The sequence below is a fragment of the Balaenoptera musculus genome, chromosome 7 (assembly GCF_009873245.2).
Source record: "Balaenoptera musculus isolate JJ_BM4_2016_0621 chromosome 7, mBalMus1.pri.v3, whole genome shotgun sequence".
Lineage (NCBI taxonomy): Eukaryota > Metazoa > Chordata > Mammalia > Artiodactyla > Balaenopteridae > Balaenoptera > Balaenoptera musculus.
In genome coordinates, this window is record NC_045791.1 from 555,215 (window position 1) to 569,159 (window position 13,945).

Consider the following 13,945-nt stretch of genomic DNA (forward strand, 5'->3'; position numbering starts at 1 on the left):
CCGTCAGTGTAATTTAAAGAAGGAATGGATAATATCAGTAACGTTGACTGTGTGTGGGGTTCATGCAAGAGAGCTTCTATTCTACTTACATTAAAAGTGGGGAGGCATTTTCTTAGTAGAACTTAAATGGAAATGAAGGTGAGTGGGACAATAGTTTTAATATTTCTGGAAAAGTGACCTGAAAAGTATATCACAGTTAGAAAAAGTAACTGAAAATCTTGAGTTAATTGTACATCTTGCATTGAGGAGTATGGATGGGAAAGAGAAGGGAGTTCCATAAAAGGACAGATACTTCAAACTTATTTAATATGTTCTTAGGTGATGTGCATGATTAAGAAAAAACAATATAATTGGTGTTGCATCTTTCACACAAGCCTAAAGAGTGAAAGAATGGTGTGGTAAAGAGAGACGTCAACACTGTTTTTCATAGTTCATTCAGGAAGGAAGTTCAGGATGGTTCTCTTGAGAAGAACCTCAGTGTAGACTTTCTCTCATTTTTGTGTGTCTGACTACTGTAGGCCTCAAATTCTCTTATTCCTGTTAATATGCCTCATTTATTTTAGTGGGAAAACTGAGTATCAGACCACAAAAACCAATAAAGCAAGACGATCAACATCCTTTGAAAGGAGGCCCAGCAAACGGTATTCCCGACGAGCTCTGCAAGTGCAAGGTGACGTGCAGCCCTGCCTCAGGGGGCTCCTCTTCCTCACACTGCGTCCTGTGCTGGTGCTGGGGGCTGGGCAGGAGGCTGCCTCGGTCCTCTTAGTCTCTTCCAGGCAACTGAAGAGCTCTTCTTTACTGGATCTGGTTCTAGCATAATCAGTGTTTAAGAATACACGGGGAAAAACGGCCTGTACTGTTGCTGAGACGAAACGTTATGCTCATCCCAGCTCTGACGCTGCGCTGAGTTTGTGTTCAGTTTTCGTTCTTACTATTTTAGGTCTTCTCTAGAGCAACGTTTTCCCTCCCTTTTTGACTTCCACATCTCATTCATAATAATCTGTTAAATCCCTGCAGATATTTTTTAAAACATTAGTATATGATGAATAAATTTTTTATTTTGTATGTATTATAATAATATTAAAGGCTCTGTTAAGTACAGTTTTTATATTAATCATCAGTGTACATGGTACATAGAGATTCACAAATTCATAAATGTTACTTGCTGTTTGTTACTTTAATTATGTAATACAAAGAATGGTTTACTTTGACCAGTAAGCTAAAACTTGTGTTTGGTTTCAAATCTGAGTTTGTATTAAAATACAGATTGAATTTTAAGTATGTCCAATGTCAGAGTCGTCACCAGTTATCCAAAAACAACTGCCATGACCTGATGTTGGCAGTATCAGTTTTTTTAAAAACTGATTTTTAAAGCTATAATTTTTGATGTATCTATAAATTAAATAATATATAGCTATAAATGAAACCATTTCAATTTGTTTAAAACCCTTAGTTACCTCTTAGACTCCACTGATGATTTTTCACTGTCAGCTCACTCTGAAGGCTTGCAGATGGTTCTGTTTTTTAAAATGTATGCTTATTTTGTTGCCTTACTTAAAAATTGGAGGTCGTTGTCATTATTCACTTGAATGGCGTGAGCCATAGAACACTTCGGTGAAGTGAAGATTTTTAAATCTGTAGTTGGGAAACAGCTTACAAAGCAATGAGTCAAGATGTACTTTTGTGAATAGTAAAGCAGTTTACCATGTTGGAGGAATCTAATGGGATGTTTTCTGTTTTTTTCTGTCGGCAAGTACAGGAAAACCTGAAGAACTCAGGTGGGTAACGTCTTGCAACTTAGGAATTGATAACCGAATGTTTTAGCGTTTCTGTAGTAGCATCGTTAATTGAACCAATGTCTGTTGAAGGTCTGTCACAGTGTTCACTTGCCCCTGAGCACGGTGGATCTAGCAGGGAGCAGATAAACACATCATAATGCTGGGTAAAACGGACAGAAAGAAAAATAAAGCAGCTTAAAGAAAAAGAGTGGGCTTGGGTGGCTGTACTGTTCGTAATGAGAATGACATATTGTACGTTTGTTATTGGCCTGTGACTGAGGATATAAAGACGAATAAACTGTGGCCCTTGCACACAGGAAGCTCAGAGAACAAAGGCTGATTTGTACACCAGCAGTTCATTTTATTCCTGGGAGAAATCCCACTTGGTCATGGTGTACAGTCTTTCTTTATATTGCATGTTGCTGGATTTGGTTCACTAGGTTTGTTGTGGATTTGTGTGTCTATATTCATCAAAGACACTGGTCTATAGTTTTCTTGTACTGTCTTTATCTGGTTTTGGTATCAGGGTAATTCTGGCTTCACAGAATGAGTTGGGAAATGTTTCTCTCTATTTTTGGGGAAGGTTTTATAAAGAATTATTTAAATATATGGTAGAATTCACCATTAAAGCCATCTTGCCTGGACTTGATTTGTGTCAAGTTTTAAAATTTCCAGTTCAGTGTCTTGTTGTAGATCTATTCATATTTCAGTTTTTATCTTGAGTCAGTTTGGGAGTTTGTGTCTTTCCAGAGTTTGTCCATTTTATCTGAGTTATCTAATTTGTGGCATACAGTTGTTCATATTATTCTCTTTTCCTCCTTATTTCTATAAGCTTTGTGATGATGTCCCCTCATTCATTTCTGATTTTAGTAATTTGAGTTTCTTTTTCACTTGGTCAGTCTAGGTAAAGGTTTTTCAGTTTTGTTGGCCTTTTCAAGGAACCAGCTTTTGGTTTCATCAGTTTTATCTGTTCCTCTATTTTCTATTTCATTAATTTTCTCTCTGGTATATTATTTCACTCCTTCTGCTTGCTTTAGGTTTAGTTTTCTTTTTCTAGTGTCGTTAGGTGGAAGATTGGTTTATTAGGACATGAGATCTGTATTCTTTTTTTTTTTTTTTTTTTTTTTTTTTTAAAGAACTTTTATTTATTTATTTTATTTTATTTATTTTTGACTGTGTTGGGTCTCCGTTTCTGTGCAAGGGCTCTCTCCAGTTATGGCAAGCGGGGGCCACTCTTCATCGCGGTGCGCGGGCCTCTCACTATTGCAGCCTCTCCCGTTGCGGAGCACAGGCTCCAGACGCGCAGGCTCAGTAGCTGTGGCTCACGGGCTTAGTCGCTCCGCGGCATGTGGGATCCTCCCAGACCAGGGCTCGAACCCGTGTCCCCTGCATTGGCAGGCAGACTCTCAACCACTGCGCCACCAGGGAAGCCCGAGATCTGTATTCTTTTTTCATATAACATTTATAGCTATTAATTTCTCTCTGAGCACCACTTTAATCATATTTCATAAGTTTTGGTATATTGTATTTTCATTTTTATTCATCCCAAATTATTTTCTAATTTCTCTTGTGATTTCTTCTTTGACCCATTGGCTACTTGGGAGTGTGTTGCTTAATTTTGACGTTTGTAGCTTAAATTTTCCCCTCTCCCCTTTTTTTCTTTTGTTGTAATTTTATTCCATTGTGGTTAGAGAATGTACTTCACATGACTTTGATCCCTTTACAGTTATTGAGACCTCTTTTATGTCCCAGCATGTAGTTCATCTTGGAAAATGTTCCATGTGCAATTGAGAAGAATGTCTATTCTGCTGTTGAGTGTCATGTCCTATGGATGTCTGTTAGGTCTGCTTGGTTTTTACTGTTGTTCACTTCTGTTTCATCACTGGTCTTGGCTTAGATCTCTCCATTATTTAGTGTGGACTATTGAAGTCTCCAATTATTGTTGTTCGGTTGTCTGTTTCTCCCTTCAATTCTTTGTGCTTCATGTATTTGGGGCTTTTTGTTAGGTGCATGGATTGTTTATAATTGTTTTATTTTATCACAAAAAAATGTTCCTCTCTTTCTCTAGTAACTTTTTTGTTTTGTTTTTGTTAGATCAGATTAAAAAAAGTTACTAGATTTTCTTAAATAAATGTTTCTCCACTTGATGTATGCCTTTTAATGATTTTTTTTTTTAAGAAATTCACGTTATTTATTTATTGATTGATTGCTGTGTTGGATCTTCCTTTCTGTGCAAGGGCTTTCTCTAGTTGTGGCAAGCGGGGACCACTCTTCATCGCGTTGTGCGGGCCTCTCACTATCACGGCCTCTCTTGTTGCGGAGAACAAGCTTCAGACGCGCAGGCTCAGTAATTGTGGCTCACGGGCCCAGTTGCTCCGCGGTATGTGGGATCTTCCCAGACCAGGGCTCGAACCCGTGTCCCCTGCATTGGCAGGCAGATTCTCAACCACTGCGCCACCAGGGAAGCCCTTAATGATTTTTTTAAAGAATAATTTTCAGCAGCTACATGTCTGTTTTGCTGGGGAGAGGGTCTGCTGTTGTCCTGCAGTCACTGTTCTCCAAGTCCTCCTTCTGATGAATCAGTATTAATAGTGTATATTACAGTGTGGAGTTTCACGTAATGCTTCTCAACCACTGTTGTACCAAAGCCTCCTGGAATGCCTGGTAAACTGTGAGATTCAGGACATACTCACAAATCTAGTTTTTGTTAAAACAGTGTCTACACTCCTGTATGGAGATGTGTCAGTATAACCAGAGCTTCTTCAAAAGGAGAAGTTGTTTGTTTTGGGTACTGAGTAGGGTCAGCCTCAGCTGGAGATGTCCTATTCAGTTTTGGGTTTTTTTCCACTTAGAGAGCCATTAAAGCCAGGCTGTGATTAGTGACAGTCACAAAAGCACTCTGCTTTTTGAGTAAGGATTCCCCTGAAGTCCCTTTAGTGGTCAGGAAGCTGTTAAAAATAAATAAGTGGGTAGAGGAGAGAGGAAGTGTGAGGGATTCTGTCCATTGTGAACTTTTATTTTTTATTTTATTTTTTAATTAATTAATTTATTTTTGGCTGCATTGGGTCTTCGTTGCTGCACATGGGCTTTCTCTAGTTGTGGCGAGTTGGGGCTAATGTTCATTGCGGTGCACGGGCTTCTCACTGCGGTGGCTTCTCTTGTTGTGGAGCACGGGCTCTAGGCGCGCGGACTTCAGCAGTTGTGACACGCAGGCTCAGTAGTCATGGCTCGCGGGCTCTAGAGCACAGGCTCAGTAGTTGTGGTGCACGGGCTTCTTTGCACCACGGCATGTGGGATCTTCCTAGACCAGGGCTCGAACCCACGTCCCCTGCATTGGCAGGCGGATTCTTAACTTCTGCGTCACCAGGGAAGTCCTGTGAATTTTTAATTAGGTAAAAAACAAAATTTTCTGCCTTTTCTGGGCTATACACTAATTTTTCTTGGAGTTATTTTTAAACTGTGCTTTTAAGAGGAATGGTGGAGAAATGTTAGAGGGGTTCTGTATATTTTAAAGTATTTTATTTGTTTGTTTAATGAATCATGTCTTGTTTTCCTGAAAAGGAGGCTGGGACAGAGTATTAGAGCTTAAAGTGAAGAAGATTCCCTGATGAAGTTAGCAGAAATGTAAACAAAGCATTCAAGCAATGATACGTAGTTGAAAAATTCAGGCTTTTATTTGCAAAAGTTTGTCCTCCTTTAAAATTTTTTGAAAAACAGATTTCTGACCAAAAAGTGAGTATGACTGACTATATAATCTCCTAGCATTGAGATTAATTTAACTTTAATAAGTAAATTTTATTGTGTCTTCTTGAATGATGCTTTTGGCTCTGGAAAACACAGCAAAAATGGAGTATTTAAGCACTGATACTTTATTATTTTTTTAGGTAGAATAATTTTTAGGAATGAAATTCAGAGGGGGACCCACTCTCCTGAAGGTTATTGAGCCCTGCTCCTAACATTGCTTGAGAGAACCTGAGCTGGCAGTGGCAGGAATGCCCTTTCATTCCTGCCCTCAGAGTTCTGTTCACGTGAACAGTTCTGCTCCAGTGAACCATGGCAAACGGTACTGTTAGAAAAAGCGCAACTGTTTGACCTGAAAAGCTTCTTGACTTTGTACTGTGCTTACTTGAATAACAGGTTTTTAAATTGGCTGATGTTAGTTTTCCTTGTACTCTTTCATTTCTTCCTAACTACTCCCTGTGAGTCTTGACTAACATAAAGTATCTTAGGAAGAGGTGACACTTTAAAGGACAGTTCACTTTACACTTACTAGTACTTCTTGTACAGGCTTAGTGGACAGTCTTGAAGACAGAAGAGAGAGGAAAAGAAATGGTGGAGGAAATGATGCATAGAGGGGGCAAGAGCAAAATGGGTCAGGTATTGCAGACAGTCCTTTAAAAGGGAAGCTTGGATTGGTCAGTAACGGGAAGTATTTGTTCCCTTCATATTAGTGGAAGTGAAAGAATAAGTGTAATTATAAGAAAATAGTGCTTCCTGCGTTTCAAATTGTTTTAAAACAGGGAGCTAGAATCCGGTGAACATCACTTATCATCAGCGCTTTTTTCTCATGTTATTCTTCATCTTTTACTTATCACCTACTGGACTTATTCCCAGTTCAAGGAGAAGCTTCAGAGCGTAACCCCGGGGGCCATAACATAATGAGTCTAATTTCTGTACAAAGCAGGTTGGAGGAGGTTTCATTAATGTGGGGTTATGAGTTACTTAATACAGCACAGTGTATCCTGAGAAGAACAACAAGGTTCGTAAAAGAAATTGTGCCGGATTGGTATATTCTTTACACCGGCCTTGGCAACAGATCTACACTAAACAAGATGTTCTTTTTAAAGATTTCGTTGTTGGTTAGTTTTATTTGTCATTGTTCTTTGTGCTTTGCTAACATTTATTCGATCCCCTAATAGTCCCATGCGAGTGAGGAAACTGCGGTTCAGAGAGCAGAGCTAGTGGCGCGGTTTGAATTAGAACCCAGACAGTGGAGGTGCAAATTCTGGTGACTTAACTTGTAACAGAGATGTGGTTAATAAAAAATGGGGTGTAGAATGGGTTACTCCTTCTCACCCAGCCTTTTAGCAAGGCCTCTTCATTCTTGAGTTCTTTCTGAATTGGTTGTCTTTCATCATCAGATACTTTTGTTTTGTTCTCACTCCCCTAAGAAAGGCTCCTGGATCTTGTATTCACAGTTTGTTTTGTGTTTGTGAAGCTTTGCCCATTTCCTTTTACTAGAATGACGTCTTGTCTGGTTATAGTGTTCTCTGAGTGTTGCCATGGGGAAGTCTGTGCCAACCTGATGCTGGCAGTGATGTGCTTTTAACTCTCCTTAGGGTACCTGAAGTATTCTTTCCTTATCGTTGAAGGTCAGTAATATAACAATAAGGAATTGAATGTATTTAATTCTGTATCTCATCTCCCTGGAACACAGTGTTCTTGCTAAATCTGTAGATTATTTTCTCACTGTCAAGGAATTTTTTTTATAACATTGAATATATTTTCAGTTACCTTAGCTGAATTTTTTACCTCAGGATACTAGTTATGCTTATGTTAGAAGGTCTGAAGTCAGTAAACTCTTTTATTTGCCTTATTCTGTTGTGTTAGTATCTCATCTTTGAGTTCTTATTTCATTGAATATTTGTTCTTTTTTATTTAGCTGTTCTGAGGTTTGTTTCTATTTATTTTGTTGCATTATATGCTGAGTTTTTTAAGTGCTTTTTTGTGGGAGTGGGAGAGGAATGAGTGCAGTCTAAACTAAAAATTTAAAAACATATTTTGAATCATTTGGAGGAGAAGGGTATACAGAGAAGTTTCTAACTTTAAGTTTATACTAAGGCCTTTTGAGTTATAAAATGCTAAGCTACTGCTGACACCATAAAATCTTGAGAGGGTAGGAATATATAAAAGAAGTGATGGGTAAGGTTATGTGGGTGTTTGTGCTGAATGCCTTGAATTTAAGGGATCATTTGTGCTGCTGGTTTCATTTTGTCATCTTTGACAGATGTTGTCCAATGAATAAACAAGATTAGTAATGAAGTATATATCTAAAGCACAAGTAGAATGTAGGTATATGGAAATAGCAAATGAGCAGAAAAGCAAGTATTTGCCTGTAAAAGCAGATGTTTTCTGGACATCTTACATTCTTAGTTTTAGGTACCCACGGTAATTTTTTCTTTATTTTTTTTCCCCATTACAGTGTTCACAATAATGTTTCAGCTCAGAGTAATGGCTCCCGACAGGTAAGACAATATTAAGCTTCTAAAGCACTGGAACACTGTAGTTAATTATGACAAACAATAGTATTATTAATTGAATTTTCTTAGTGGTATAATCTCGGGAAAGTTTTGTGCATTTTCGTTTTCTTATCTGTAAAATGGCTCAGTAACGTGTGACCTGTCATTTTATTCTCTAAGATGTTACAATAGAACAGGTATAATGTTATAATGAAACATTTTCTGTCCATGTAAATCCTGTAAAATAAATAAAATACTAATATTCAGTTAGATTATTATCTATCCCGAGGATGGTATATAACATTCAAGCATTTGTTTTTTGCTCTGTTTACTATTATATCTGTTCACTATGTAGATAGTATTCCATTTTAATGTTCTGTTTAGTGGTGAAGAGATCTTTTATTTAGGCAAAATAGATGATTTTTATAATTTGTGTCCAAAGGCTTGGGGTGTGAGATCCACTGTGCCTGTGATTCCTTCCGTTCCCTCTGGTCCTGTGCTGGTGCAAGTTGAGAATCTTCCAAGGAGTGCCGGAGCAGACCAGCATGACAAGAAATGGTTTGTTCACTCATTGAGCCAAAATAAAACACTGCTTGCCTAAGGGCGTTTTGAATCCCCGGCCATACTCTTAGAGTACTTTAAATATGATTGAAAGCAAATTATTCATATTTGTAAGCTGAAAAGAAGCACGTTATTGAGCTGTCACGTTGGGATAAGTAAGGCTGTGGATGAAGCAAGGAGACAGTCGTCTAAATGAGGCACATCAGACAGCCCCCTGACTCCGGTTAGCATGAGCTGGGAGTGGCGGTGCTTCTCTGTTGGAAAGGACTTCAGTGCTAGTCGGTAGGACCTTTTCCCAGATCCCTAAGGATAATGTATTCGTTACACGTTACTCCACACAACGCGATGCTACTGCTTCGGGTGTGTTTTCTTCATTAAAGACTGAAGATAAAGCCAAAACAGAAACGTGATTATAGTCCAATGAAACAAAGCACGAAATACTCCATTTGGGGGGGTGGGGTGGAGAAATAATCTAATGACAGAGAAGATACTTCATTTGTTTAGATTCCCAGGGTCTTTTTTTAGACTAATAGTAAGTGCACAAATATGGATACTTTGTGGCTTATTGGGGTTAATCCTTTCCCAAATGAACGTATGTGGCTTGGGGGCTGCTGGGGAATTATTTGATTGAATGGTCATGTCGGTTGCATCATCTGTTCAAGTTTTGTGTCTGTTTATGAAATGAACTTTGATAATTCATAGGATTTTTTTCTTTTTCTCTTGCTCTTAGTTTGTGTAGTACCTGAAATCTAATGAGTTTCTGTGGTGATCTCAAGGTGTGGGTCAGCTTTCTGTGCAACCAGCTCTTCCTTCATGGTGGTGGGTCAGCAGTGGTTGGTGATTATTTTCAGTCTTTGCTGTGTAATTGTTTTTCACTGTTATTTTGGCTTAACTAACTGCAAGGTGCTTTGCTTTTGATGATTGGGCATATTTTTACCTCAGTTCCAAATAACTTGATTAGTTTCTAAGATGGAGGGGATTCCCCCTCCCCCCCCACCGTGTTTTCCGTTATCCTCTTTTTTCCTTCCCCACCGTGTTTTCCATTATCCTCTTTTTTCCCTCCCCCCCATGTTTTCCATTATCCTCTTTTTTTCCCTCCCCCCCCGTTCTCCGTTATCCTCTTTTTTCCCTCCACCCCCCCGTTTTCTGTTATCTGCTTTTTTCCCCTCCCACCCCCACCCCCCGGGTTTTCCGTTATCCTCTTCCCCGCCCCCCCCCCCATTTTCCGTTATCCTCTTTTTTCCCTCCACCTCCCACCCCCGGGTTTTCCATTATCCTCTTTTTTCCCTTTCTCCTTGAGAGTGTGCTGGGGGTAGTGTGTGTGTGTGTGCATGTGGGCACACGCTTAAAGTATAAACAGTGAGGCTTCTGAATGTCACATTTTAGTCTTTATTTTTTTAAGCCATTAAGGACAGTGTTTTCAGTTTCTACTGAAGACACAGCTCCAGTAAGGTTACCGCCAAGTCTTATTGGCAAGGAGACATAGTGCTGAGACTTCAACTAAAAAAGAGCTCATTTAATACGTGCTTACCTCTTAGATTAATATGGAGTGAGAGTCTGGTTTGTTTGCATCTGTATTATGACACTACATCTGTATAGTTTTCCAGTTTTAATTGGTACATGTTTAGGCATTACTCAGTTCCTTTGATGCAGCCTATAAAAAGAGAGAATGCTGAATCTAAGAGTATTGAATTTCAAGAAAAATGAAAAATTTGGAGCTGTATGTCCTTCTTTATGTCATTGTACTGAGGCCTCCTTTGTGGAAATGGAGCAAAATGGGGACCCTCAGGCCCAGGGAGCCTCAGTGTGTGGCAGCAGACATGGGACTGAGTACGGAGCTGGCCTGTCTCGGAGCTAACGGGTTCCCCAGCCTTAACCTAAGATGTGTTCTGCGTTTCAGTCTTTGTTTCTGCATGCTTTGATTCTTATTAATACTTTCACATGAATATATAACAGTCCTCCTTTAGAAAGTGGTACGTTAATAAAATTTGGAAATGCTCCCTAGGTTTGGACAGTTGGGCAGAATAGTGGACAATTCTATTTCTGGCAGATAACTTTTAACCAGTTTAGTCTAAACCTACTCCCTGTTCGGTTCTTTAGCTTTTTCTTGCCATCTTCTAAATGACACCATTATTTCAGTGAATGAATTGGTATGTCAGTAACCTAGAATTATCCAATATTTAAACTATCTTTTGAGAATTAATGTATTTTAAATCTATAAACTATTTATAAACAAAAACTGAATACTGTTTGGAAAATCTTGCATATGTAGGGGGAAGCATAAACCTAATTTAACTTTCTAAATTTTCAGAGACCCTATATTGAAGGTTGTGAGTTTTATGGGTTAGATCTGATGAATAGCTTGTATTTCAGTTGAAGGAAAGATGGTAATTTTATTGTAAAAAAAAAAAAAAAAGCTTCCAAGTTTGTTCTGAAAACCCTTTTAGCTAATTTATTTCCAGTTTCCTTAAGGAAAAAAAGGTGAAGATTCATGTTTTGGTGGAAGAGAATGTCTGTTCGTAGACATTTTTATAATTGGGGTGATTTTTTTTCCTTTGTAGTTATCTTAAATATGTGCTGCCCTTTTTGTCACGTCACAAAACCTTGGCAAATGTTTTCTTTCTACTGGAGGACTCTGATGATTTCTAACCAGAAACTGCTTGTGTGCATGTTTCACTCTCTTACTTCAATAGGCCTGTTTATAGCTGTGAGAAAAGGTGTCTAAGATGCTCACTAGACTCTCCTGGAGGGGCTTAATCTCATCACATTAACTGTACCTGTTGAATTTCATTCATTATGGAAGGAACAGTGTTTCTCCATTGTTAATTGGAAACATTGATATCAAATTACGTGGCCTCTGTGAGGGGAGATTTTTTTAATGCTCTTTCTGAATTTTGTTTCCTGGATTTCAGTTTTGTGAAGTCAGTTGATCAGGGAAATAACTTTTCACGATTGCCATTTTCTCTGTGTGGCTTTGTCCTAATGTAGAATTGTCCTTTCAAACCCTTGAATTAAGTAGATCACAAGTGTTTTTTCTTGTCGTTGGAGCCTCAGACAGCACCTCTGCCTTTGGCTCTGACGGCAGCAGCAGGGACGGACGCGGAGCGCCCGGCTCTCCGTGGGAGCCCCCCTCCCTCTCACTCACCTGACTGGCTGATGGCTGCTCCGTGTCTCCGTGTTGACGCGTGCCTCTGTGGATTTTCCCCTTTGTCCTTCTTGAGCGTCTCGCTGCGCCCGTGCGTCCTTGTAGCAGCAGTGCACGCTGGTCACACAGCCTGCTCCTTTCTTACCTCTCACGCCTCTTCCTGCTTCTGACTAACTGTGCTCCCTCCCACCCAACCATCCAGGCTCCCGGCTGCCGGTGACGCTGTCAACGTGGTGAAAGCCAGTGGGACGCAAGGGCCTTGTCCGCACCCCAGCCTGCACACAGAAACTACCCTGACTTTGTCCATGAGCACAGTGTGAAGAATGTAGGAGTCCAGCAGGATGCTCATTTTCCTGGCCCTGCAGCCATGACTGACATATGAGTGTTGAGCCTCCCAGGCCTTGGGACTCTGTCGTGCAAGTTGATGGTGTACATTTTCTAGAGTTTATAGAGGATCGATCACATTAGGCAAATTTGGGAGAAGTTATTTTATACCGAATCACTCGTTGGGTAGTGTTGTTTGTAATTGAATTCTTCTCTGAAAGGGAAAAGGATCCGAAGACGCTATATGCCATCAGTGATAATGACAAATATTTCTGTGCTGCAAAGGGTATGTGTATCATAATTTTGGAAAGGTTTTTCGTGATTTTAACATGTTAACACATCACTCGGAAGAAGTCTCAGGAGAAGGTTTGTGTTTATAAACAAGCAGCCCGTTATCACCCCCATCCCATGCCGTGCCAATAGATCGAGGTTAGCAGAATCAGACACTGAAATCACACACAGAAGGAAGCATGTCGAGGCCTGATGCATCAGCCTGTGGTGATATTTTTATGAAACTGCTCTGATACACTATTTTTAATATTTCTGAAGTGACTCAGGCCTTAATTTCAGTTAAGTGCCTAAGATTCTATAATTTTAATTAATGTAATTTTAAATTAAGAACTTACTTTTTAATAAACACTAGTATTTTAAAATAGCAGAAGATCTAGAAATCACAGGAATGTGACTCATGTGGAGAGAGGAGTATGAATGGTTACTTCTGCATGATGAACTGAATAACCAATGGTGAGCTGAATGGTTATATTGCTACTGAATGGTTGTACAAGATGGAACATGTATTTAGTTTTGTCTTTTCACTTTTCTCTTTTATCTCATGCATCTGATAGATTTCCCAGGTTTGCGAACAGCCTCGTAATCTGGCCTTGTACAACCTCTAAAATAAAATTCTGAAGCCAAAACCATATCACTTTTAATACGTAATACATATCACTTTTAATCACTCTCACCTTTTGCATAAGTTACTATTTTTGGTCCTTTATGAACTTCAGAATGTAATTGTCCAAGCTCTTTGGTTTAATTCATAGGGCAGATTAACTGGAGGAAGTATATTTCTGATGTAATGGGAAATGATGTAAGGGAACCATTTCTTTTGTCTTTTTAGAGTTTGAAAAATTTTAACATAATTTTCAGGCTTTTAAACTATATATATAGTCCTTTGAAGGTGTTTTATAGCCTGAGAATTCATAATACTTCAAGATAATGAAGCTTCATTATAGACAACGTAACCTGTTTACCATCCTGCCCACCTCAGAGGTCAGTCTTACACATCTCTGCCAGACAAAGGTCAGGTTTCAGAGGGCCTTATCACCGGGCTCTTGGTGGCAGATACATTACAACTTGTCAGTAGAAGACGTAAGTAAGCAGAAGTAAGTAGTATTTAGAGGATGAAATTTATAGGCAGGTTTCAATCTGAATTTATCACAGTCATAAGTATTCTTTAATCCGTCTAAATATGAGCAGATACACATCTTAAATAGCCCAGCTCCCTACCTCTGCAAGTCCATCATCACAGCGTGCTTACAAATGGCCACTAATGGTACCCCTCATAATTATTTTAGACTTTACGTAGCTCAGATTCTAATTGTCAAGTGTTGTCGCTGGTGATTTCTTTCTTAAAGGAATTTGAACCATAACATTTTAAGCACAGGAACTCCGATTTATGCCATTCAAGAAAAGATTTCGTGGGTATGAATATGATTAAGATCTTACTATTTCCATAAAAGAGGCATAATAACAGCACAGCTTTCTGGTCTCTTAGAAAGTGCTAAAGTTTGTAAAGTTTGACTTGTCTCACCTTAACATTAATCTTGAAGCCTGAAGGTCAAACTGCTGATACAGTGCCACATATGTGTCTTACCAGAATCTCAACTTTGGGAAAT

General features: G+C 39.1%; 1 protein-coding gene across 4 annotated transcripts in view; it reads left to right on the forward strand.

The window, feature by feature from the left end:
- The window catches only part of EPB41L5 (erythrocyte membrane protein band 4.1 like 5), a 135,100-nt gene that overhangs the window by 55,024 nt on the left and 66,131 nt on the right, over positions 1-13,945 (forward strand). For 3 of the 4 annotated variants that reach the window (XM_036858285.1, XM_036858288.1, XM_036858286.1), the window contains exons 13-16: positions 564-670; positions 1,751-1,778; positions 7,981-8,023; positions 8,460-8,575. In XM_036858285.1, the coding sequence (XP_036714180.1) occupies positions 564-670; positions 1,751-1,778; positions 7,981-8,023; positions 8,460-8,575 (294 nt within the window). The remainder of the gene's footprint in view (positions 1-563; positions 671-1,750; positions 1,779-7,980; positions 8,024-8,459; positions 8,576-13,945) is intronic. The other variant, XM_036858289.1, reaches the window with a different exon arrangement.